The 26,372-nt window shown below is 46.7% G+C and overlaps 1 protein-coding gene across 3 annotated transcripts in view; it reads left to right on the top strand.

Annotated features, from left to right (window-relative positions):
• Positions 1–26,372, top strand: part of LOC109884940 (high affinity cationic amino acid transporter 1-like) — a 68,901-nt gene that overhangs the window by 38,309 nt on the left and 4,220 nt on the right. Inside the window, exons 1-11 of one of the 3 annotated variants that reach the window (XM_031791266.1) lie at positions 4,174–4,339; positions 10,743–11,172; positions 12,971–13,129; positions 13,577–13,748; positions 13,904–14,037; positions 15,000–15,222; positions 16,744–16,883; positions 21,323–21,425; positions 23,413–23,618; positions 23,755–23,906; positions 24,410–24,518. In XM_031791266.1, coding sequence (XP_031647126.1) covers positions 10,803–11,172; positions 12,971–13,129; positions 13,577–13,748; positions 13,904–14,037; positions 15,000–15,222; positions 16,744–16,883; positions 21,323–21,425; positions 23,413–23,618; positions 23,755–23,906; positions 24,410–24,518 — 1,768 coding nt within the window. In that variant the 5' untranslated portion in view covers positions 4,174–4,339; positions 10,743–10,802. Of the gene's footprint in view, positions 1–4,173; positions 4,340–10,742; positions 11,173–12,970; positions 13,130–13,576; positions 13,749–13,903; positions 14,038–14,999; positions 15,223–16,743; positions 16,884–18,708; positions 18,846–21,322; positions 21,426–23,412; positions 23,619–23,754; positions 23,907–24,409; positions 24,519–26,372 lie in introns of those variants that run through there. The other 2 variants (XM_031791267.1, XM_031791264.1) reach the window with 2 other exon arrangements.

Genomic DNA, 26,372 nt, shown 5'->3' with positions numbered 1-26,372 from the left:
GGTCGGAGGGGTGGAAGGGGGAGAGGGGCGGATGGGGGAGAGGAGTCAGAGGGGTGGAATGGGGAGATGGGTCGGATGGGGGAGAGGGGTGGAAGGGGGAGGGGTGGAAGGGGGAGAGGGGCGGATGGGGGAGAGGAGTCGGAGGGGTGGAAGGGGGAGAGGGGCGGATGGGGGAGAGGAGTCGGAGGGATGGAAGGGGGAGAGGGGCGGATGGGGGAGAGGAGTCGGAGGGGTGGAAGGGGGAGAGGGGCGGAGATGGGGGAGAGGAGTCGGAGGGGTGGAAGGGGGAGAGGGGCGGATGGGGGAGAGGGGGATGGACAAGGTTCTGTGGTACTGTTGTCCTTCAGAAGTTCAGATTCCAGCTAACAGCAGTTGTTTAAGTAATATTTATTTGGGTTGTGAAGCGGGTCACACGCTAAGCTTGACTCAATGCATTACACCATTGGTTTTGTGTCACATGCCTAACAGCTGGAGGATAAACAGTCTGTTTGGAACCTTCCGTGTTACTGCCTGCCAACCTCACTGGCTGTGTCCCAACAAGTACCATATGTACCTAGTGTACTACCTAGTACCTAGTGTCACTGGCTGTGTCCCAACAAGTACCATATGTACCTAGTGCAGTGGTCACCAACAGGCACCCTATGTACCTAGTGCAGTGGTCACCAACAGGCACCCTATGTACCTAGTGTACTACCTAGTACCTAGTGCAGTGGTCACCAACAGGCACCATATGTACCTAGTGCAGTGGTCACCAACAGGCACCCTATGTACCTAGTGCAGTGGTCACCAACAGGCACCCTATGTACCTAGTGTACTACCTAGTACCTAGTGTAGTGGTCACCAACAGGCACCCTATGTACCTAGTGTACTACCTAGTACCTAGTGCAGTGGTCACTTCTTCCCCGCTGTTTGCGGTGGATGCACACAATTCAGCTGCCCTGGGCGAGAGTGATGGAGTCCTGCATCAGATGACCCTGGCCTCCACAATCACCTGACCTCAACCCAATTGAGATGGTTTGGGATGAGTTGGACTACAGAGTGAAGGAAAAGGAGCCAACAAGTGCTCGGCATATGTGGGAACTCCATCAAGACTGTTGGAAAAGCATTCCAGGTGAAGCTGGTTGAGAGAATGCCAAGAGTGTACAAAGCTGTCATCAAGGCAAAGGGTGGCTACTTTGAAAAATCTAAAATCTCAAATATATTTTGATGTGTTTAACACTTTTTTTGGTTACAAGATCATTTCATAGGTTTGATGTCTTCACTATTATTCTGCAATTTAAAATCCTGGACTCGGTGTCCAAACCTTTGACTGGTACTGTACGTAAATGCTGGAAACAGATGCATGTGACCAAAGTCACCCCCACCGCCGATCCCAATTTACCCAAGTTCCCCATATGCCAGCCAGCGGCAGGTGCCCTGCTATGTGATTGGTGGAGAAGGGGGCCGGGCCCTTCCCGGGCCAACCTCTTTATTTAGCCTTACCACAGCATGTGAGGCACGAGGGCATGTGGTGCAGCCGTCTCTCTCTCTCTCTCTCTCTCTCTCTCTCTCTCTCTCTGTCTGTCTCTCTCTTTCTCTGTCTCTCTCTCTGTCTCTCTCTCAATTCAATTCAAGGGCTTTATTGGCATGGGAAACGTGTTAACATTGCCAAAGCAAGTGAAGTAGATAATATATAAAGTGAATCTCTCTCTCTCTGTCTCTCTCTCTCTGTCTCTGTCTCTGTCTCTCTCTCTCTCTCTCTCTCTCTCTCGAGACACCCTGTTCCATATGTAGAGCAGTCCTGTCCTGTTCCACTGTTCATGTCCCTTCTGCCCTTGTGAAAGAATGCCAAACGTTCAGCCCTGGGACTTTGTCTCTCTAGGAGCTGGAATACTGGACATTGATGTGGATAACTAGTTTAGTTTAGCTTTGTTGGCCATCGAAGTCAGGTGGATTTCAGATTGACCCACTACATTGGACAATGCTTTGAGTGACACATTGTATACATTCCACTGCCAGCCCAATATTGCAGGTATATAATGTGTGAAAAGTCTATGTATTTGCTGATAGGAATGGGGAGGATAAGATGGGACTATTTCACCACCCCAAATAGTACCCATTTTTGGTTTAGCCTATGGCCTCTAACCACTAGGCTACCCTGGCGCCTCTACACTCTAACCACTAGAGATGTCAGTTGATTGGATTGATCCTACTTTTCTGTTGAGGTGAGGTTAGATGTCATTATTTGGAAGCTTAGATCAGTACACTGTATCCTTATTCCTCCATCACAAGCCCCGTTTATACTTGGTTCTAACATGCGTTCTTTGAAACCCCCTTTATACTTGGTTCTAACATGCGTCCTTTGAAACCCCCGTTTATACCTGGTTCTAACATGCGTCCTTTGAAACCCCCGTTTATACCTGGTTCTAACATGCGTTCTTTGAAACCCCCGTTTTATTCCTGGTTCTAACATGCGTCCTTTGAAACCCCCGTTTATACCTGGTTCTAACATGCGTTCTTTGAAACCCCCTTTATACTTGGTTGTAACATGCGTCCTCTGTCCTAATCTTGTCCACATTTGATTGTGTCCACATTTTATAGACAGGCGAAGACGATTACACTATGCGTTGTGATCTTCCTGCCCACCTCCAGTCAGAGACCCATTTGTTATCTGGAGATCTTGCAAGTGTTCGCAGATCTAAGACAGTGAAACCATTTAAATCGTTGTTATATCTCCGTCTAAAACCATCGACTTAAGGCATCAATAAGTTTCTTAAAATAAATCAATATTATTTTTGAAAGGATATCTCAAATCATTTGCATTTACAGGAAGGAAATGTGGTCACAATGCGAACACGGTGGACGGATAAGAGACATTTTAACACTACGTGGAGATCCAAGTCCTAATTATCTCTCCTTTCTCCCAGTGTGTGTCCACGTCCCTTCACTGAGTTGAAGTCAAATGACAGGTATAAGAAGAGTATGGTGGGAAACCCTTCACAGATACACTGCTTTCTGATTCATGGGAAGTAGTGAATGAGTGTACACTTCAGGAGAAAGGAAGAAAACATTTTGGACTCACCCAGTGTATCTCTCAGTCCATTTTCCTGTTTTTAATGGTTAGCTTGTTTCAATGAAACGTGGGCATGATGTGTGTGTGTGTGTGTGTGTGTGTGTGTGTTGTAGTGCGTGAAGTCCAGGTATCTCGACAGGAATGGGCTACTGTCGGTCAAGGAGAGGGGGAGAGAGAGCGGGATGGAGGGAGGGGGAGAGAGAGCGGGATGGAGGGAGGGGGAGAGAGAGCGGGATGGAGGGAGGGGGAGACAGCGAGGGGGAGAGAGGGATGGGGGGTTACAGCGAGGGGGAGAGAGGGATGGGGGGTTACAGCGAGGGGGAGAGAGGGATGGGGGGAGACAGCGAGGGGGAGAGAGGGATGGAGGGAGGGGGAGACAGCGAGGGGGAGAGGGATGGAGGGAGACAGCGAGGGGGAGAGAGGGATGGAGGGAGACAGCGAGGGGGAGAGAGGGATGGAGGGAGACAGCGAGGGGGAGAGAGGGATGGGGGGAGACAGCGAGGGGGAGAGAGGGATGGAGGGAGACAGCGATGGGGGGGAGACAGCGAGGGGGAGAGAGAGAGAAAGGGATGGGGGAGACAGCGAGGGGGAGAGAGAGAGAGGGATGGAGGGAGACAGCGAGGGGGAGAGAGAGAGAGAGGGATGGAGGGAGACAGCGAGGGGGAGAGAGAGAGGGATGGAGGGAGGGAGACAGCGAGGGGGAGAGGGATGGAGGGAGACAGCGAGGGGGAGAGAGGGATGGAGGGAGACAGCGAGCGGGAGAGAGAGAGGGGGAGAGAGGGATGGAGGGAGACAGCGAGAGGGGGAGAGAGAGAGAGAGGGCTGAAGGGAGACAGCGGGGGGGGGGAGAGGGATGGAGGGAGACAGCGAGGGGGAGAGCGGGATGGAGGGAGACATTGAGAGGGGGAGAGAGAGAGAGGGCTGAAGGGAGACAGCGAGGGGGGGAGAGAGAGAGAGGTGTGTTCTGTCGTCACAGCTGGTCAGTCATATGATGTGTCACGGTTCTATTTGTGTCCCAGCCATCTGAATGGGTTGTTACTCTCCCTCTGAATGGTGGTCTAACTCAACAGTGACACCTCTTACTCCTTCTATTTATCTGTGTCAGACAGACAGGCAGACAGAGAGAGGTGGCACATAGAAGATGCATGGAGAAAGTCGTGGTACTTTAAAATAGGAGAATTGTTCAGAAATAAAAAATAATTAGCCAGTATACGGAAAAACATTAGTTTTAGGATTGAACGTTTCCGGGAATTTATAAACGGAGCCAGAAGGCCTTTCTGACATCTTGTGAGTACTTACTCAGACTTTTGTGTTCATGTTGTATAATATAAATGACTTACTGCTGGGCCTAACCAACCTGGGACCTGTCCAGAATGTTACAGAGCTTGCTAAAGGTTTACACTGAGTATTGAGATTGTATGTATATTCTCTTTGGTAGTCACTTTAATCGTTTCTGTATACGACGTTATGACATGATCTGTTTCCCAGTGTGTCCAGCCAGAGCTCTCCACTGTAGGGAGAAATGTCAGCAGGCACAGCAGGTGTCAGGTCCTCTCCATATGAGGGGTGGGAGCAGCAGGCACGCCAGGTGTCAGGTCCTCTCCATATGAGGGGTGGGAGCAGCAGGCACGCCAGGTGTCAGGTCCTCTCCATATGAGGGGTGGGAGCAGCAGGCACGCCAGGTGTCAGGTCCTCTCCATATGAGAGGTGGGAGCAGCAGGTGTCAGGTCCTCTCCATATGAGGGGTGGGAGCAGCAGGCACAGCAGGTGTCAGGTCCTCTCCATATGAGGGGTGGGAGCAGCAGGTGTCAGGTCCTCTCCATATGAGGGGTGGGAGCAGCAGGTGTCAGGTCCTCTCCATATGAGGGGTGGGAGCAGCAGGCACAGCAGGTGTCAGGTCCTCTCCATATGAGGGGTGGGAGCAGCAGGCACGCCAGGTGTCAGGTCCTCTCCATATGAGGGGTGGGAGCAGCAGGTGTCAGGTCCTCTCCATATGAGGGGTGGGAGCAGCAGGTGTCAGGTCCTCTCCATATGAGAGGTGGGAGCAGCAGGTGTCAGGTCCTCTCCATATGAGGGGTGGGAGCAGCAGGCACACCAGGTGTCAGGTCCTCTCCATATGAGGGGTGGGAGCAGCAGGCACAGCAGGTGTCAGGTCCTCTCCATATGAGGGGTGGGAGCAGCAGGCACACCAGGTGTCAGGTCCTCTCCATATGAGGGGTGGGAGCAGCAGGCACACCAGGTGTCAGGTCCTCTCCATATGAGGGGTGGGAGCAGCAGGCACAGCAGGTGTCAGGTCCTCTCCATATGAGGGGTGGGAGCAGCAGGTGTCAGGTCCTCTCCATATGAGGGGTGGGAGCAGCAGGCACGCCAGGTGTCAGGTCCTCTCCATATGAGGGGTGGGAGCAGCAGGCACACCAGGTGTCAGGTCCTCTCCATATGAGGGGTGGGAGCAGCAGGCACACCAGGTGTCAGGTCCTCTCCATATGAGGGGTGGGAGCAGCAGGCACAGCAGGTGTCAGGTCCTCTCCATATGAGGGGTGGGAGCAGCAGGTGTCAGGTCCTCTCCATATGAGGGGTGGGAGCAGCAGGCACGCCAGGTGTCAGGTCCTCTCCATATGAGGGGTGGGAGCAGCAGGCAGGAGGAGAGCAGACTACAAATACTTTTAGTATTCGCTTAGCCTGCCGAAAGTGCCAAATCAAATTCTGTGAGTCACATGTGCCGAATACAACAGGTCTAGTAGACCTTACAGTGAAATGCTGAATACAACAGGTGTAGTAGACCTTACAGTGAAATGCTGAATACAACAGGTGTAGTAGACCTCACGGTGAAATGCTGAATACAACAGGTGTAGTAGACCTTACAGTGAAATGCTGAATACAACAGGTGTAGTAGACCTGACAGTGAAATGATTACTGACAAGACCTTAACCATCGATGCAGTTTCAAAAGTAATCGATAAGATTAAGAGATCAAAATAACAAGTAATTAAAGAGCAGCAGTAAAATAACAATAACGAGACTATATACAGGTTTGGTACCGGTACAGAGACAATGTGCGGGGGCACGTTGACTATGCATAGATGATAGCAACAGAGAGTAGCAGTGGTGTAAAGGGGGCAATCCAAATAGACTGGGTAGCCACTTGATTTAGATGTTTTTAAGGAGTCTTGTGGCTTGGGGGTAGAAGCTGTTTAGAAGCCTCTTGGACCTAGACTTGGCGCTCCGGTACCGCTTGCCATGCGGTAGCAGAGAGAACAGTCTATGACTAGGGTGGCTGGAGTCATTGACAATTTTTAGGGCCTTCCTCTGACATCGCCTGGGATAGCGGTCCTGGATGGCAGGTAGCTTGGCCCCAGTGATGTACTGGGCCGTACGCACTACCCTCTGTATTGCCTTGCGGTCGGAGGCCACGCAGTTGCCATACCAGGCAGTGATGCAACCGGTCAGGATGCTCTCTGGTGCAGCTGTAGAACCTTTTGAGGATCTGAGGATTCATGCCAAATCTTTTAAGTCTCCTGAGGGGAAATAGGTTTGTTGTGCCCTCTTCACGACTGTCTTGGTGTGCTTGGACCATGTTACTTTGTTGGTGATGTGGACACCAAGGAACTTGAAGCTCTCAACCTGCTCCACTGCAGCCCCATCGATGAGAATGGGGGCGAGCTCAGTCCTTCTTTTCCTGTAGTCCACAATCATCTCCTTTGTCTTGATCACGTTGAGGGAGAGGTTGTTGTCCTTGCACCACATGGCCAGGTCTCTGACCCCCTCCCTATTGGCTGTCTCATCGTTGTCGGTGATCAGGCCTACCACTGTTGTCATCGGAAAATGTTATGATAGTGTTGGAGTCATGCCCGGCCGTGCAGTCATGAGTGAACAGGGAGTACAGGAGGGGACTGAGCACGAACCCCTGAGGGGCCCCTGTGTTGAGGATCAGTGTGGCGGATGTGTTGTTACCTACCCTTACCACCTGGGGGCGGCCCGTCAGGAAGTCCAGGATCCAGTTGCAGAGTTTAGTCCCATGGTCCTTAGCTTAGTGTTGAGCTTTGAGGGCACTATGGTGTTGAACACTGAGCTGCAGTCAATGAACAGCATTCTCATATAGGTGTTCCTTTTGTCCAGGTGGGAAAGGGCAGTGTGGAGTGAAATAGAGATTGCATCATCTGTGGATCTGTTGGGGCGGTATGCAAATTGGAGTGGGTCTCTTGTTTCTGGGATGGTGGTGTTGATGTGAGCCATGACCAGCCTTTCAAAGCGCTTCATGGCTACAGACTTGAGAGCCACATGTCAGTAGTCATTTAGGAAGGTTACTTTAGTGTTCTTGGGCAAATGGACTATGGTGGTCTGCTTAAAACATGTTGGTATTACAGACTCAGACAGGGAGAGGTTGAAAATGTCACTGAAGACACTTGCCAGTTTGTCAGCGCATGCTCACAGTACACGTCCTGGTAATCTGTCTGGCCCTGCGGAGAGCGTGATCACTCAGTCTTCTGGAACAGCTGATGCTCTCATGCAATGTTTCAGTGTTATTTACCTGGAAGCGAGCAGAGGAGTTTAGCTCGTCTGGTAGGCTCGTGTCACTGGGCAGCTCTCGGCTGTGCTTCCCTTTGTAGTCTGTAATAGTTTGCAGGCCCAGCCACATCCGACGAGCGTCAGAGCCGGGGTAATACGATTCGATCTTAGTCCTGTATTGACGCTTTGCCTGTTTGATGGTTCGTCGAAGGGCATAGCGGGATTTCTTATAAGCTTCCAGGTTAGAGTCCCTCTCCTTGAAAGCGGCAGCTCTAGCCTTTAGCTCAGTGCGGATGCTGCCTGTAATCCATGGCTTCTGGTTGGGGTATGTACGTACGGTCACTCTGGGGACGACGTCATCGATGCACTTATTGATGAAGCCAATGACTGATGTGTTGTACTCCTCAATGCCATCGGAAGAATCCCGGAACATGTTCCAGTCTGTGCTGTAGTCCTGTAGTTTAGCATCTGCTTTATCTGACCACTTATTTATAGACAGAGTCACTGGTGCTTCCTGCTTTAATTTGAGCTTGTAAGCAGGAATCAGGAGGGTAGAATTATGGTCAGATTTGACAAATGGAGGGCGAGGGAGAGCTTTGTATGTGTCTCTCTGTGTGGAGTAAAGGTGGTCTAGAGTTTTTTTTCCCTCCGGTTGCACATTTTACATGCTGATAGAAATTTTGTAAAACGGATTTATGTTTCCCTGCATTAAAGTCCCCGGCTACTAGGAGCGCCGCCTCTTGGTGGGCATTTTCTTGTTTGCTTATGGCGGAATACAGCTCATTCAATGCTGTCTTAGTGCCAGCCTCTGACTGAGGTGGTTTGTACACAGCTATGAAAAATACAGATGACAATTCTCTCGGTAGATAGTGTGGTCTACAACGTATCATGAGATACTCTACCTCAGCCGAGCAATTCAGCCACGACTCGTGAAGCATAAGATGTTACAGTTTTTAATGTCCCATTGGTAGTTTCATCTTCTGCGTAGCTCGGCGATTTTATTCTCAAAAGATTTCACGTTTGCTAGCAGAATGGAGGGAAGTGGAGTTTATTCGATCGCCTCTGAATTCTCAGCCCGCTCTTTGGCCCCTCTTTCTCCGCCTCCTCTTCACGAGGATCACGAGGATCGCGGCCTGATCCCAAGGAAGCAGTGTATACCTTCGCATCGAGTTCGTCAGAGTCATGAAAGGAAAAGAAGGATTCTGCTAGTCCATGGTGACTAATCGAAGTCCTGATGTCTAGAAGTTATTTTCGGTCATAAGAGACGTTAGCGGCAACATTATGTACAAAATGAGTAAAAAAAAATAAGTTACAAACAAAAGAAACACAACCGGTTGGGAACGTAAAACGTCCGCCTTCTTCTCCGGCGCCATCTTACGAATTAGTGGGATTTGTGGCGTTTTCACTTTTGTGAGTAGTCTATTGTTTATTAATAGACTAGACAAGCTTAATTAAGCAGAGATAGAGTAAATTATTTTGCAATGTATTTGAACCCCGATCTGCTTGGGTTAGAGGAGCTGCTTGGGTTAGAGGAGCTGCTTGGGTTAGAGGAGCTGCTTGGGTTAGAGGAGCTGCTTGGGTTAGAGGAGCTGCTTGGGTTAGAGGAGCTGCTTGGGTTAGAGGAGCTGCTTGGGTTAGAGGAGCTGCTTGGGTTAGAGGAGCTGCTTGGGTTAGAGGAGCTGCTTGGGTTAGAGGAGCTGCTTGGGTTAGAGGAGCTGCTTGGGTTAGAGGAGCTGCTTGGGTTAGAGGAGCTGCTTGGGTTAGAGGAGCTGCTTGGGTTAGAGGAGCTGCTTGGGTTAGAGGAGCTGCTTGGGTTAGAGGAGCTGCTTGGGTTAGAGGAGCTGCTTGGGTAAGAGGAGCTGCTTGGGTTAGAGGAGCTGCTTGGGTTAGAGGAGCTGCTTGGGTTAGAGGAGCTGCTTGGGTCGTCTCACTTTAATGGTGATCTGGAAGAAATTGGAGTAGGGCATAATCACATTTGTCTGGGAACCAAAATGAACGTGGTTGTAGTGAGCCAGGGGTAACTGATCCTGTAACACCCCACCCTCTATCAGTGTTCCCCAGGGGAAGGGGGTAGCTGCATCCCAATTTGGCGACCGGAGTATGGGGGAGTGGGCGTGTCGAATGCAAAGGAGTGGGTGTGTGGAAAGGAAGGGAGTGGGTGTGTGGAAAGGAATAGAGTTGGTGTGTGGAAAGGAATGGAGTTGGTGTGTGGAAAGGAGTTGGTGTGGAAAGGAAAGGAGTTGGTGTGTGGAAAGGAAAGGCGTGGGTGTGTGGAAAGGAAATGAGTGGGTGTGTGGAAAGGAATGGAGTGGGTGTGTGGAAAGGAATGGAGTGGGTGTGTGGAAAGGAAAGGAGTTGGTGTGTGGAAAGGAAAGGAGTTGGTGTGTGGAAAGGAAAGGAGTTGGTGTGTGGAAAGGAAAGGAGTTGGTGTGTGGAAAGGAAAGGAGTGGGTGTGTGGAAAGGAAAGGAGTGGGTGTGTGGAAAGGAAAGGAGTTGGTGTGTGGAAAGGAGTTGGTGTGTGGAAAGGTTTAAAGAAATTAAAACCATGGATTCTAATTCCACTTCCTCCTGGCCCAGAGACTACTTTCAGTGTCAATTCAAAATCACATTTTATTGGTCACGTTCACATGGTTAGCAGATGTTAATGCGAGTGTAGCGAAATGCTTGTGTGACCTGAAGCGAAGCGACCATCTCTGTCGGCGCCATTCTGATGTGAGGAACCAGCTAACATGAAGTTTTAAAATCCCGGACTTCCTTTAGCGGTGCAGGATAACTTGTTTGTTCTCCAGCTTGTGATTCATTTAGTTTGGTTTTTACACACTTATAAAGCTGGTTTGTAGATGAATCCTGACCGGCTGTTAATAGTTTAAAAATAAAATTTAAAAAACCTTTTCAGTGCTGTTTAGCGAACAAAACCAAAACAGTAAACATCATATGTTTTGTACAATTTTACTCAACCCCCTCTAACCCTTGTTTGGCCTCACGGTGTGTGTATGGTACACACACACACACACACACACACACACAGTCATAGAAAACCTCTGACGTTCTCTCTGTTTTGACTCCAGGTGCTTTAACCCCATACAGAGAGGCTAAGAAGAGTGATCTGAGAGACTGTCAGACACACACACACACAGTTGTCAGAAAGGTCCTGATGCTCTCTCTGTTCCTCCATTGTGCTACAGAGAGGTGAAGTGTTATCTGACAGGCAGACTGCGATCCGGAGGGACTGACAAAGAGCCAGGATGATTCTGGCCACGCTGAAGGGCTTCGGGAAGCAGCTGCTGCGTGTCAAGGTGGTGGACTACAACACAGAGGACTCACGTCTCTCCCGATGTCTCAACACCTTCGACCTGGTGGCTCTCGGGGTAGGCAGTACTCTGGGAGCTGGGGTGTACGTCCTGGCCGGGGCCGTGGCCAGAGAGAACTCTGGTCCAGCCATTGTCCTGTCCTTCCTCATCGCAGCGATGGCCTCGGTGCTGGCTGGTCTGTGTTACGCTGAGTTTGGGGCCCGCGTCCCCAAGACGGGCTCGGCCTACCTGTATAGTTATGTTACTGTTGGGGAGCTCTGGGCCTTCATCACCGGATGGAACCTCATCCTCTCTTACATTATAGGTGAGAGGGCCACACACACACACACATACCTTCCTCATCACACATGTATGTTCAGAGAGGAACGTTAGAAAGATACTGTCATAATGCAGACAATAGATATATATGGGATGCATTGCATTTTCATGCCCCTTGTATAAACATATAATGATTGTGGATCCTGGATCATTTAGCTGTGTGGATCCTAGACCATAATTTAGCTGTGTTGATCCTGGATCATCATTTAGCTGTGTTGATCCTGGATCATCATTTAGCTGTGTTGATCTTGGATCATCATTTAGCTGTGTTGATCCTAGACCATAATTTAGCTGTGTTGATCCTGGATCATCATTTAGCTGTGTGGATCCAAGACCATAATTTAGCTGTGTTGATCCTGGATCATCATTTAGCTGTGTTGATCTTGGATCATCATTTAGCTGTGTTGATCCTAGACCATAATTTAGCTGTGTTGATCCTGGATCATCATTTAGCTGTGTTGATCTTGGATCATCATTTAGCTGTGTTGATCCTAGACCATAATTTAGCTGTGTTGATCCTGGATCATCATTTAGCTGTGTTGATCCTAGACCATAATTTAGCTGTGTTGATCCTGGATCATCATTTAGCTGTGTTGATCTTGGGTCATCATTTAGCTGTGTTGATCCTGGGTCATCATTTAGCTGTGTTGATCCTGGGTCATCATTTAGCTGTGTTGATCCTGGGTCATCATTTAGCTGTGTTGATCTTGGGTCATCATTTAGCTGTGTTGATATTGGGTCATCATTTAGCTGTGTTGATCTTGGGTCATCATTTAGCTGTGTTGATCCTGGATCATCATTTAGCTGTGTCGATCTTGGATCATCATTTAGCTGTGTTGATCCTGGATCATCATTTAGCTGTGTTGATCCTAGACCATCATTTAGCTGTGTTGATCCTAGACCATAATTTAGCTGTGTGGATCCTGGATCATAATTTAGCTGTGTGGATCCTGGATCATTTAGCTGTGTTGATCCTGGATCATTTAGCTGTGTTGATCCTGGATCATCATTTAGCTGTGTGGATCCTAGACCATAATTTAGCTGTGTTGATCCTGGATCATCATTTAGCTGTGTTGATCTTGGATCATCATTTAGCTGTGTTGATCCTGGATCATCATTTAGCTGTGTTGATCTTGGATCATAATTTAGCTGCGTTGATCTTGGATCATAATTTAGCTGTGTTGCTCTTGGATCATCATTTAGCTGTGTTGATCTTGGGTCATCATTTAGCTGTGTTGATCTTTGATCATTTAGCTGTGTTGATCCTAGACCATAATTTAGCTGTGTTGATCTTGGATCATAATTTAGCTGTGTTGCTCTTGGATCATCATTTAGCTGTGTTGATCTTGGGTCATCATTTAGCTGTGTTGATCTTGGGTCATCATTTAGCTGTGTTGATCTTGGGTCATCATTTAGCTGTGTTGATCTTGGATCATCATTTAGCTGTGTTGATCTTGGATCATCATTTAGCTGTGTTGATCTTGGATCATCATTTAGCTGTGTTGATCTTGGATCATCATTTAGCTGCGTTGATCTTGGATCATCATTTAGCTGTGTTGCTCTTGGATCATCATTTAGCTGTGTTGCTCTTGGATCATCATTTAGCTGTGTTGATCTTGGATCATCATTTAGCTGTGTTGATCTTGGATCATCATTTAGCTGTGTTGATCTTGGATCATCATTTAGCTGTGTTGATCTTGGATCATCATTTAGCTGTGTTGCTCTTGGATCATCATTTAGCTGTGTTGATCCTGGATCCACATTTTCTGGCTATCTCCTAACAGGAACCTCTAGCGTGGCTCGGGCATGGAGCGCCACGTTTGATGAGCTGATTGGTCGACACATCGAGCAGTGGTGCCGGGTCCACATGGCGATGAAGGCCCCAGGGATCCTGGCTGAATACCCAGACATGTTCGCTGTCATCATCATCATCATTCTCACAGGTGGGCATTGCTCCATAAAGAAATATATTTATATGTTGTCTGTTTTTGGACCTTTTCTCTGGAGTATGGTGCTGTGGGAAAACAGACCTGGAATCAAAATATTTGAAATAACTTGAATAATAATAATCTCTCTCTCACACACTCTCACTCTTTCTCTCTCTATTTATATCTCTTTCTATTTCTCTCTCACACTCTCTCTCACACTCTCTCTCTATTTCTCTCTATTTATATCTCTCTCACACTCTCTCTATTTCTCTCTCTATTTATATCTCTCTCTATCTCTCTATATCTCTCTCTTTCTTTCTCTCTCTCTCTCTCTATTTCTCTCTCTCTCTATCTCTCTCTCTATTTCTCTCTCTATTTCTCTCTCTATTTCTCTCTCTCTCTCTATTTCTCTCTCTCTCTATTTCTGTCTCTCTCTGTCTGTCTCTGTCTCTGTCTCTCCAGGCCTACTAGCGTTTGGAGTGAAGGAGTCAGCCATGGTGAACAAGGTGTTCACTTGTATTAATGTGTTAGTGCTGGTGTTTGTGGTCATCTCGGGGCTGGTCAAAGGAACTGTAAAGAACTGGCATCTGAACCCTGATGAAATCCTCAACATCACTCTCAACGCAACACTGAAGTGAGTCAGGGATCAGGGAACAGATAGTGATGTGTATTTGCTGTTCAATGCTGACTGTGTGTTTGCTTTACATAGACATCTGCATTACTGAGAATTTGTTTCTGAGCACACATGTTGATGGTGTGTGTGTGTGTGTGTGTGCTCCTCACCTCCAGTATGACAGAGTCCTTGCCATCGAAGGAGAGTCTGGGTCAGGGAGGCTTCATGCCATTTGGCTTTACTGGGGTCCTGTCTGGAGCAGCAACCTGTTTCTATGCCTTCGTGGGCTTTGACTGTATCGCCACCACCGGTCAGTACACTTATCAAGGCTTTATAAAGAATTCATCATGTCTTCATTAACCTCTGAATTTCCAGCTTTTTTTTCCCCGGCCAGAATCCAGGAATCTTCCAACCAGAATTTCAGGAAAATCAAGGAATTTTTGGGGAAAATTACCAGAAGTTTGCAGTACTCTCTGTCTCTCCCTGTAGGGGAGGAGGTGGAGAACCCTCAGAGTGCCATCGGCATCATAAACTCTCTCTTCATCTGATTCCTTTAACCCCTGACCTTTAACCCCTATAGGTGAGGAGGTAAAGAACCCCCCGAGAGCCATCCCAATAGCCATCGTAGCCTCTCTCCTCATCTGTTTCCTTTAACCCCTATAGGTGAGGAGGTGAAGAACCCCCAGAGAGCCATCCCAATAGGCATCGTAGCCTCTCTCCTCATCTGTTTCCTTTAACCCCTATAGGTGAGGAGGTGAAGAACCCCCCGAGAGCCATCCCAATAGGCATCGTAGCCTCTCTCCTCATCTGTTTCCTTTAACCCCTATAGGTGAGGAGGTAAAGAACCCCCAGAGAGCCATCCCAATAGGCATCGTAGCCTCTCTCCTCATCTGTTTCCTTTAACCCCTGACCTTTAACCCCTATAGGTGAGGAGGTAAAGAACCCCCAGAGAGCCATCCCAATAGGCATCGTAGCCTCTCTCCTCATCTGTTTCCTTTAACCCCTGACCTTTAACCCCTATAGGTGAGGAGGTAAAGAACCCCCCGAGAGCCATCCCAATAGGCATCGTGGCCTCTCTCCTCATCTGTTTCCTTTAACCCCTATAGGTGAGGAGGTAAAGAACCCCCAGAGAGCCATCCCAATAGGCATCGTAGCCTCTCTCCTCATCTGTTTCCTTTAACCCCTATAGGTGAGGAGGTAAAGAACCCCCAGAGAGCCATCCCAATAGGCATCGTAGCCTCTCTCCTCATCTGTTTCCTTTAACCCCTATAGGTGAGGAGGTAAAGAACCCTCAGAGAGCCATCCCAATAGGCATCGTAGCCTCTCTCCTCATCTGTTTCGTGGCCTACTTCGGAGTGTCTGGTGCCCTCACCATGATGATGCCCTACTATATGTTGGATAAGAACAGTCCTCTGCCTGTAGCCTTTAAACACGTAGGCTGGGAGGGAGCCACCTACGCTGTGGCTGTAGGGTCACTGTGTGCTCTGTCCACCAGGTAAGCTGGCCTACAGTGTTTGTGCTTCACACAATTTATGTTCCTGGTCTTTAACAAGAGTTGAAGGAAGCCCTAACAATCAGGTTAGGCTAGTTTAATGGGATACGTTTGTGATTATTAGATTATTTTTTATTTAACTAGGCAAGTCAGTTAAGAACAAATTCTTATTTTCAATGACAGCCTGTTTAGGTGAGATTTGTACCTTGTCAGCTCGGGGATTTGAATTTGCAACCTTTCGGTTACTAGTCCAACGCTCTAACCACTAGGCTACACTGCCGCCTCTACACTCTAACCACTAGGCTACACTGCCACCTCTACACTCTAACCACTAGGCTACACTGCCACCCCATTAATGGGTTATTCTTTAGATTATTAGAATAATGGGCTATACCTTAGATTAATAGATTAATGGGCTATACCTTAGATTATTAGATTAATGGGCTAGGCCTTAGATTATTAGATTAATGGGCTATACCTTAGATTATTAGAATAATGGGCTATACCTTAGATTATTAGATTAATGGGCTATACCTTAGATTATTAGATTAATGGGCTATACCTTAGATTATTAGATTAATGGGCTATACCTTAGATTATTAGATTAATGGGCTAGGCCTTAGATTATTAGATTAATGGGCTATACCTTAGATTATTAGATTAATGGGCTATACCTTAGATTAATAGATTAATGGGCTATACCTTAGATTATTAGATTAATGGGCTATACCTTAGATTATTAGATTAATGGGCTAGGCCTTAGATTATTAGATTAATGGGCTATACCTTAGATTATTAGATTAATGGGCTATACCTTAGATTATTAGATTAATGGGCTAGGCCTTAGATTATTAGATTAATGGGCTATACCTTAGATTATTAGATTAATGGGCTATACCTTAGATTAATAGATTAATGGGCTATACCTTAGATTATTAGATTAATGGGCTATACCTTAGATTATTAGATTAATGGGCTATACCTTAGATTATTAGATTAATGGGCTAGGCCTTAGATTATTAGATTAATGGGCTATACCTTAGATTATTAGATTAATGGGCTAGGCCTTAGATTATTAGATTAATGGGCTATACCTTAGATTAATAGATTAATGGGCTATACCTTAGATTATTAGATTAATGGGCTATACCTTAGATTATTAGATTAATGGGCTAGGCCTTAGATTATTAGATTAATGGGCTAGGCCTTAGATTATTAGATTAATGGGCTAGGCCTTAGATTATTAGATTAATGGGCTATACCTTAGATTATTAGATTAATGGGCTAGGCCGTAGATTATTAGATTAATGGGCTACGCCTTAGATTAATAGATGCTGATCGTTGTTACTGTTCCAGATGATAATGATGCTAATATAATAATTTGTGTGAATAATACATTAAGTACACAAAGGAAAGTGTAACCTTGTGTTGCATTCTCCCTTGTCCAGTAGCTTTGTGTGTGTTTAACGCGGTATCTCCCTGTGTATCTCCCTGCGTGGCACGGCTCTCCTATCTCCCTACTAGCCTGCTAGGCTCCATGTTCCCCATGCCTCGTGTCATCTGGGCCATGGCTCAGGACGGACTCCTCTTCAAGAGTCTGGCCCAGATCAGCGACCGAACCAAAACCCCTCTAATCGCTACAGTAACCTCTGGAATGGTGGCAGGTGAGACTAGAACCCTTTCTAACCAGTTAAACCACTAACAGGGCTGTTAACCTCAACCCCCCCCCCTTTACAGCTCCCTCCCTACAGGAACCAACCAATGCTAGCGCTGTTTCCCTGGTTACCTCAACATGCTACTGTTCACAGTGCACCTGCTTAGAAGACCTGACCAAACCTAGAAAAACTGTGGATAGACCAGGGGTATTCAAATCTTACCCTTGGGGTACGGAGTACGACAGATTTTATTACCCTGGGCCTAGGGGTACGGAGTACTACTGATATTATTACCCTGGGGGTACGGAGTACTACTGATATTATTACCCTGGGGGTACGGAGTACTACTGATATTATTACCCTGGGGGTACGGAGTACTACTGATATTATTACCCTGGGCCTAGGGGTACGGAGTACTACTGATATTATTACCCTGGGCCTAGGGGTACGGAGTACTACTGATATTATTACCCTGGGCCTAGGGGTACGGAATACTACTGATATTATTACCCTGGGGGTACGGAGTACTACTGATATTATTACCCTGGGGGTACGGAGTACTACTGATATTATTACCCTGGGGGTACGGAGTACTACTGATATTATTACCCTGGGGGTACGGAGTACTACTGATATTATTACCCTGGGCCTAGGGGTACGGAGTACTACTGATATTATTACCCTGGGCCTAGGGGTACGGAGTACTACTGATATTATTACCCTGGGCCTAGGGGTACGGAGTACTACTGATATTATTACCCGGGGCCTGGGGGTACGGAGTATTACTGATATTATTACCCTGGGGGTACGGAGTACTACTGATATTATTACCCTGGGGGTACGGAGTACTACTGATATTATTACCCTAGGGGTACGGAGTACTACTGATATTATTACCCTGGGGGTACGGAGTACTACTGATATTATTACCCTGGGGGTACGGAGTACTACTGATATTATTACCCTGGGGGTACGGAGTACTACTGATATTATTACCCTGGGGGGTATGGAGTACTACTGATTTTCTGTTCTACCTGATCATTTATTGCACCCATCTGGTGTCCCATGTCTAAACCAGTCCCTAATTAAAGGGGAAGAATGCTGGCGTCCCAGGACTAAACCAGTCCCTAATTAAAGGGGAAGAATGCTGGCGTCCCAGGACTAAACCAGTGGTTCTGTGTGTCTGGGAGGTGCACTGGGAACTGCAGCAGTTGAAACCATGTGTCTGGACTTCATGGAGAGACTTGGAGTGTTTTTGGGTTATAAATCTTTGCCCCCTTCCTCTCCTCCTCCACCCCTGGCCTCTCCTCTTCCTCCACCTCCTCCTCCTCCACACCCCTGGCCTCTCCTCTTCCTCCTCCTCTTTCACCCAATGGCCTCATCTTCCTCCTCATCCTCCTCCACCTCTGGCCTCTTCCTCCTCCTCCACCCCTGGCCTCTCCTCTTCCTCCACAACATCCTCTTCCCCTGGCCTCTCCTCTTCCTCCACCTCCTTCTCCTTCCCCCGGCCTCTCCTCTTCCTCCACCTCCTCCTCCACCCCTGGCCTCTCCTCTTCCTCCACCTCCTCCTCCACCCCCGGCCTCTCCTCTTCCTCCACCTCCTCCTCCTCCCCTGGCCTCTCCTCTTCCTCCTCCACCCCTGACCTCTCCTCTTCCTCCACATCCTCCTCCACGCCTGGCCTCTCCTCTTCCTCCACCCCTGGCCTCTCCTCTACTCCTCCCTCTCCTCTACTCCTCCCTCTCCTCTACTCCTGGCCTCTTCCTCCACCTCCTCCCTCTCCTCTCCTCTACTCCTCCCTCCTCTACTCCTCCCTCTCCCCCTCCCATCCTATAGCCTTCTAGGCTCCATGTTTCCTCTACCTCGTATAATCTTTGCCATGGCCCGCGATGGTCTCCTCTTCTCCTTTCTGGCCAAGGTCAGTGAGAGGAAGTCGCCAATCAACTCCACCATTGCGTCAGGTTTCATGTCCGGTAAGACTGTGTTAGAGGTCAAGGGTTAAGCTCAGAGCTGATCTGTATCTGGCGGTAACAAACCTATGCCCACCTGAGGAGGAGAGAGGGGAGTAGCAGACAGAGACCTTAGGTTGAAGGAACCTGAGGAGGAGAGAGATGTAGCAGAAAGAGACCTTAGGTGGAAGGAACCTGAGGAGGAGAGAGAGATGTAGCAGACAGAGACCTTAGGTTGAAGGGACCTGAGGAGGAGAGAGAGATGTAGCAGACAGAGACCTTAGGTTGAAGGAACCTGAGGAGGAGAGAGATGTAGCAGACAGAGACCTTAGGTTGAAGGAACCTGAGGAGGAGAGAGAGATGTAGCAGACAGAGACCTTAGGTTGAAGGGACCTGAGGAGGAGAGAGATGTAGCAGACAGAGACCTTAGGTTGAAGGGACCTGAGGAGGAGAGAGATGTAGCAGACGGAGACCTTAGGTTGAAGGGACCTGAGGAGGAGAGAGATGTAGCAGACAGAGACCTTAGGTTGAAGGGACCTGAGGAGGAGAGAGATGTAGCAGACAGAGACCTTAGGTTGAAGGGACCTGAGGAGGAGAGAGATGTAGCAGACAGAGACCTTAGGTTGAAGGAACCTGAGGAGGAGAGAGATGTAGCAGACAGAGACCTTAGGTTGAAGGGACCTGAGGAGGAGAGAGATGTAGCAGACAGAGACCTTAGGTTGAAGGGACCTGAGGAGGAGAGAGATGTAGCAGACAGAGACCTTAGGTTGAAGGAACCTGAGGAGGAGAGAGAGATGTAGCAGACAGAAACCTTAGGTTGAAGGGACCTGAGGAGGAGAGAGAGATGTAGCAGACAGAGACCTTAGGTTGAAGGAACCTGAGGAGGAGAGAGATGTAGCAGACAGAGACCTTAGGTTGAAGGAACCTGAGGAGGAGAGAGATATGTAGCAGACAGAGACCTTAGGTTGAAGGGACCTGAGGAGGAGAGAGATGTAGCAGACAGAGACCTTAGGTTGAAGGAACCTGAGGAGGAGAGAGATATGTAGCAGACAGAGACCTTAGGTTGAAGGGACCTGAGGAGGAGAGAGATGTAGCAGACAGAGACCTTAGGTTGAAAGGACCTGAGGAGGAGAGAGATGTAGCAGACAGACAGTATTAGCCTACTGTATTAGCCTACTGTACTAGCCTACTGTATTAGCCTACTGTACTAGCCTACTGTACTAGCCTACTGTACTAGCCTACTGTACTAGCCTACTGTATTAGCCTACTGTACTAGCCTACTGTATTAGCCTACTGTACTAGCCTACTGTATTAGCCTACTGTACTAGCCTACTGTACTAGCCTACTGTACTAGCCTACTGTATTAGCCTACTGTATTAGCCTACTGTACTAGCCTACTGTACTAGCCTACTGTATTAGCCTACTGTACTAGCCTACTGTACTAGCCTACTGTATTAGCCTACTGTACTAGCCTACTGTACTAGCCTACTGTATTAGCCTACTGTACTAGCCTACTGTATTAGCCTACTGTACTAGCCTACTGTACTAGCCTACTGTACTAGCCTACTGTATTAGCCTACTGTACTAGCCTACTGTACTAGCCTACTGTACTAGCCTACTGTATTAGCCTACTGTACTAGCCTACTGTACTAGCCTACTGTACTAGCCTACTGTACTAGCCTACTGTACTAGCCTACTGTATTAGACTACTGTATTAGCCTACTTTATTAGCCTACTGTACTAGCCTACTGTACTAGCCTACTGTACTAGCCTACTGTACTAGCCTACTGTATTAGCCTACTGTATTAGCCTACTGTATTAGTCTACTGTACTAGCCTACTGTATTAGCCTACTGTATTAGCCTACTGTACTAGACTACTGTACTAGACTACTGTACTAGACTACTGTATTAGACTACTGTATTAGCCTACTGTACTAGTCTACTGTACTAGCCTACTGTATTAGCCTACTGTACTAGACTACTTTATTAGCCTACTGTACTAGACTACTGTATTAGCCTACTGTACTAGCCTACTGTATTAGCCTACTGTACTAGCCTACTGTATTAGCCTACTGTACTAGCCTACTGTACTAGCCTACTGTATTAGCCTACTGTACTAGACTACTGTACTAGCCTACTGGTTGCTGTGATACTGTACCGTGACGTGAATATATTGTGTGTAACAGGAAACAGGAAATGAAATCATAACGGGCAGTTGTAGAGTCATGATCATGTTCATTCTTACTGTACAGTGCAGATGCCAGAATCAAATACAATCATGTCGTTTGTTTTGGTGGTTTCCCAGACACAGATTTAAACCTAGTCCTGAAAAACAACTTATTTTAGATGGAGATTCTCCTTTGAGCTTGCTTATTAGTCCAGGAATATCTGTGTCCAGGAACTCCGCCCATGAATGTGTGCATTGGCTTGTATTTTAAACGGGGTTATTCTGGGATAGATCCTGTCATATTTCTTAATGGTCTTTGACTCCTTCCTACAGCGGTGATGGCCTTCCTGTTTGACCTGAAAGACCTGGTTGATCTGATGTCTATCGGCACCCTGCTAGCCTACACCTTGGTGGCAGCCTGTGTTCTAGTACTGAGGTTAGTACCCTACACCCTGCTAGCCTACACCTTGGTGGCAGCCTGTGTTCTAGTACTCAGGTTAGTACCCTACATACAACACCATGCACCCTGCTAGCCTACACCTTAGTGGCAGCCTGTGTTCTCGTACTCAGGTTAGTACCCTACATACTACACCCTGCACCCTGCTAGCCTACACCTTGGTGGCAGCCTGTGTTCTAGTACTCAGGTTAGTACCCTACATACTACACCCTGCACCCTGCTAGCCTACACCTTAGTGGCAGCCTGTGTTCTAGTACTCAGGTTAGTACCCTACATACTACACCCTGCACCCTGCTAGCCTACACCTTAGTGGCAGCCTGTGTTCTAGTACTCAGGTTAGTACCCTACATACTACACCCTGCACCCTGCTAGCCTACACCTTAGTGGCAGCCTGTGTTCTAGTACTCAGGTTAGTACCCTACATACTACACTCTACACCCTGCTAGCCTACACCTTGGTGGCAGCCTGTGTTCTAGTACTCAGGTTAGTACCCTACACCCTGCTAGCCTACACCTTGGTGGCAGCCTGTGTTCTAGTACTCAGGTTAGTACCCTACATACTGCACCCTGCTAGCCTACACCTTGGTGGCAGCCTGTGTTCTAGTACTCAGGTTAGTACCCTACATACTACACCCTGCACCCTGCTAGCCTACACCTTAGTGACAGCCTGTGTTCTAGTACTCAGGTTAGTACCCTGCACCCTGCTAGCCTACACCTTGGTGGCAGCCTGTGTTCTAGTACTCAGGTTAGTACCCTACATACTGCACCCTGCTAGCCTACACCTTGGTGGCAGCCTGTGTTCTAGTACTCAGGTTAGTACCCTACATACTACACCCTGCACCCTGCTAGCCTACACCTTAGTGACAGCCTGTGTTCTAGTACTCAGGTTAGTACCCTGCACCCTGCTAGCCTACACCTTGGTGGCAGCCTGTGTTCTAGTACTCAGGTTAGTACCCTACATACTACACCCTGCTAGCCTACACCTTGGTGGCAGCCTGTGTTCTAGTACTCAGGTTAGTACCCTACATACTACACCCTGCACCCTGCTAGCCTACACCTTGGTGGCAGCCTGTGTTCTAGTACTCAGGTTAGTACCCTACATACAGCACCCTGCTAGCCTACACCTTGGTGGCAGCCTGTGTTCTAGTACTCAGGTTAGTACCCTACATACAACACCCTGCACCCTGCAAGCCTACACCTTGGTGGCAGCCTGTGTTCTAGTACTCAGGTTAGTACCCTACACCCTGCTAGCCTACACCTTGGTGGCAGCCTGTGTTCTAGTACTCAGGTTAGTACCCTACATACTACACCCTGCACCCTGCAAGCCTACACCTTGGTGGCAGCCTGTGTTCTAGTACTCAGGTTAGTACCCTACACCCTGCTAGCCTACACCTTGGTGGCAGCCTGTGTTCTAGTACTCAGGTTAGTACCCTACATACTACACCCTGCTAGCCTACACCTTGGTGGCAGCCTGTGTTCTAGTACTCAGGTTAGTACCCTACATACTACACCCTGCACCCTGCTAGCCTACACCTTGGTGGCAGCCTGTGTTCTAGTACTCAGGTTAGTACCCTACACCCTGCTAGCCTACACCTTGGTGGCAGCCTGTGTTCTAGTACTCAGGTTAGTACCCTACATACTACACCCTGCTAGCCTACACCTTGGTGGCAGCCTGTGTTCTAGTACTCAGGTTAGTACCCTACATACTACACCCTGCACCCTGCTAGCCTACACCTTGGTGGCAGCCTGTGTTCTAGTACTCAGGTTAGTACCCTACATACAACACCCTGCACCCTGCAAGCCTACACCTTGGTGGCAGCCTGTGTTCTCGTACTCAGGTTAATATCTGCATGGATGATCAGTTCTTGGATCCATAGCTCTGTCTGAATTTCAGTGGTTGCATTTCTTCAAGAGGTGGCAGCTTACTGTTTTGCCTCTTTAATGTGGCTATTCTTTCTGTCCTGCAGGTACCAGCCAGAGCAATCCAGTATGGCCTATCGGATGGCCTGTACACTGGACGAGCCAGACACCTTAGAGTCCATTAACGAGGGCAGTGTGGGGATCCTGCCGGGAGCAGAGGAGGTGTTCTGTGCCAAAAACCTGTTGTTCCCTCACAACACAGAACCCAACAACCTGTCTGGCTTCGTAGTCAACATCTGTACCAGTACATTAGGTAAGACACACACACACACACACAGGCAGACTCACACACACACACACACCTATTCAGTTTTGTCCCTGCAGGAGTGTTATCTCTGGTCACCTCCGTCTCGTCCTTACTGTCTCTGTGTCTGTCTCTCTCCCTGCAGGAGTGTTGGTGTGTATCTTCTGTGTGGTAGCAGTGCAGGGAGGCTTTGCTTCCTGGTCTGTCTCTCTACTGAGCCTCATATTTACAGCCTGTCTGGCAGTCACTCTACTGGTCTGGAGACAGCCTGAGAGCAAGACCAATCTCTCTTTCAAGGTATGTTCACTCAGCTGTACCCCACGGTCAGGGACATTTCCTCCCAGGGGCCAGTATGTTTATAAATCTTCTCCTTCTTCCCTCTCCTCTTCTCTCTTCTCCTCCTCTCCTCACGCCTCCTCTCCTCATGCCTCCTCACCTCTCCTCCTCTCCTCACACCTCCTCTCCTCACGCCTCCTCTCCTCCCCTCTCCTCACGCCTCCTCTCCTCATACATCCTCTCCTCCCCTATCCTCCTCTCCTCACGCCTCCTCGCTTCTCCTCCTTTCCTCACGCCTCCTCCCCTCTCCTCACACCTCCTCTCTTCACGCCTCCTCCCCTCCTCTCCTCATGCCTCCTCCCCTCTCCTCCTCTCCTCACGCCTCCTCTTCTCCTCTCCTCACACCTCCTCCTCTCCTCACGCCTCCGCCCCTCTCCTCCTCTCCTCACGCCTCCTCTCCTCCTCTCCTCTTGTCTCCTCTCCTCCCTTCTCCTCTCCTCACGCCACCTCTCCTCTCCTCCCAGGTGCCCCTGCTTCCCTTCCTCCCAGTGGCCAGTATGTTTATCAACATCTTCCTGATGTGTCAGCTGGGCCGAGGAACCTGGATACGCTTCTCTTTCTGGATGATCATAGGTACACTACATTTATCTGTACCATATATACACTACATTTATCTGTACCATATATACACTACATTCATCTGTACTATATATATATATACCCTACATTTATCTGTACTATATATATACACTGATATACCCTACATTTATCTGTACTATATATATACACTGATATACCCTACATTTATCTGTACTATATATATATATATACACTCCATTTATCTGTACCATATATATATATACACTACATGTATCTGTACTATATATATACACTGATATACCCTACATTTATCTGTACTATATATATACACTGATATACCCTACATTTATCTGTACTATATATATATATACACTCCATTTATCTGTACTATATATATATATACCCTACATTTATCTGTACTATATATATATACCCTACATTTATCTGTACTATATATATACACTGATATACCCTACATTTATCTGTACTATATATATATATATATACACTCCATTTATCTGTACCATATATATATATACACTACATGTATCTGTACTATATATATACACTGATATACCCTACATTTATCTGTACTATATATATACACTGATATACCCTACATTTATCTGTACTATATATATATATATATATATACACTCCATTTATCTGTACTATATATATACACTGATATACCCTACATTTATCTGTACTATATATATATATATATACACTCCATTTATCTGTACTATATATATATATATATATACACTCCATTTATCTGTACTATATATATACACTGATATACCCTACATTTATCTGTACTATATATATACACGGATATACCCTACATTTATCTGTACTATATATATACACTGATATACCCTACATTTATCTGTACTATATATATACACTGATATACCCTACATTTATCTGTACTATATATATATATACCCTACATTTATCTGTACTATATATATACACTGATATACCCTACATTTATCTGTACTATATATATACACTGATATACCCTACATTTATCTGTACTATATATATATATATACACTCCATTTATCTGTACTATATATATACACTGATATACCCTACATTTATCTGTACTATATATATACACTGATATACCCTACATTTATCTGTACTATATATATATATACCCTACATTTATCTGTACTATATATATACACTGATATACCCTACATTTATCTGTACTATATATATACACTGATATACCCTACATTTATCTGTACTATATATATACACTGATATACCCTACATTTATCTGTACTATATATATACACTGATATACCCTACATTTATCTGTACTATATATATATATACACTCCATTTATCTGTACTATATATATATATATATATATACCCTACATTTATCTGTACTATATATATATATACACTCCATTTATCTGTACCATATATATATACACTACATGTATCTGTACTATATATATACACTGATATACCCTACATTTATCTGTACTATATATATACACTGATATACCCTACATTTATCTGTACTATATATATATATACACTACATTTATCTGTACTATATATATATATACCCTACATTTATCTGTACTATATATATACACTGATATACCCTACATTTATCTGTACTATATATATATATATACACTACATTTATCTGTACTATATATATACACTGATATACCCTACATTTATCTGTACTATATATATATATATATATACACTCCATTTATCTGTACCATATATATATACACTACATGTATCTGTACTATATATATACACTGATATACCCTACATTTATCTGTACTATATATATACACTGATATACCCTACATTTATCTGTACTATATATATATATACCCTACA

The sequence above is a fragment of the Oncorhynchus kisutch genome, linkage group LG15 (assembly GCF_002021735.2).
Source record: "Oncorhynchus kisutch isolate 150728-3 linkage group LG15, Okis_V2, whole genome shotgun sequence".
NCBI classification, from domain to species: domain Eukaryota; kingdom Metazoa; phylum Chordata; class Actinopteri; order Salmoniformes; family Salmonidae; genus Oncorhynchus; species Oncorhynchus kisutch.
The sequence above is the reverse complement of the archived record's forward strand: the minus strand, read 5'-3'. Positions and strand labels throughout refer to the sequence as shown.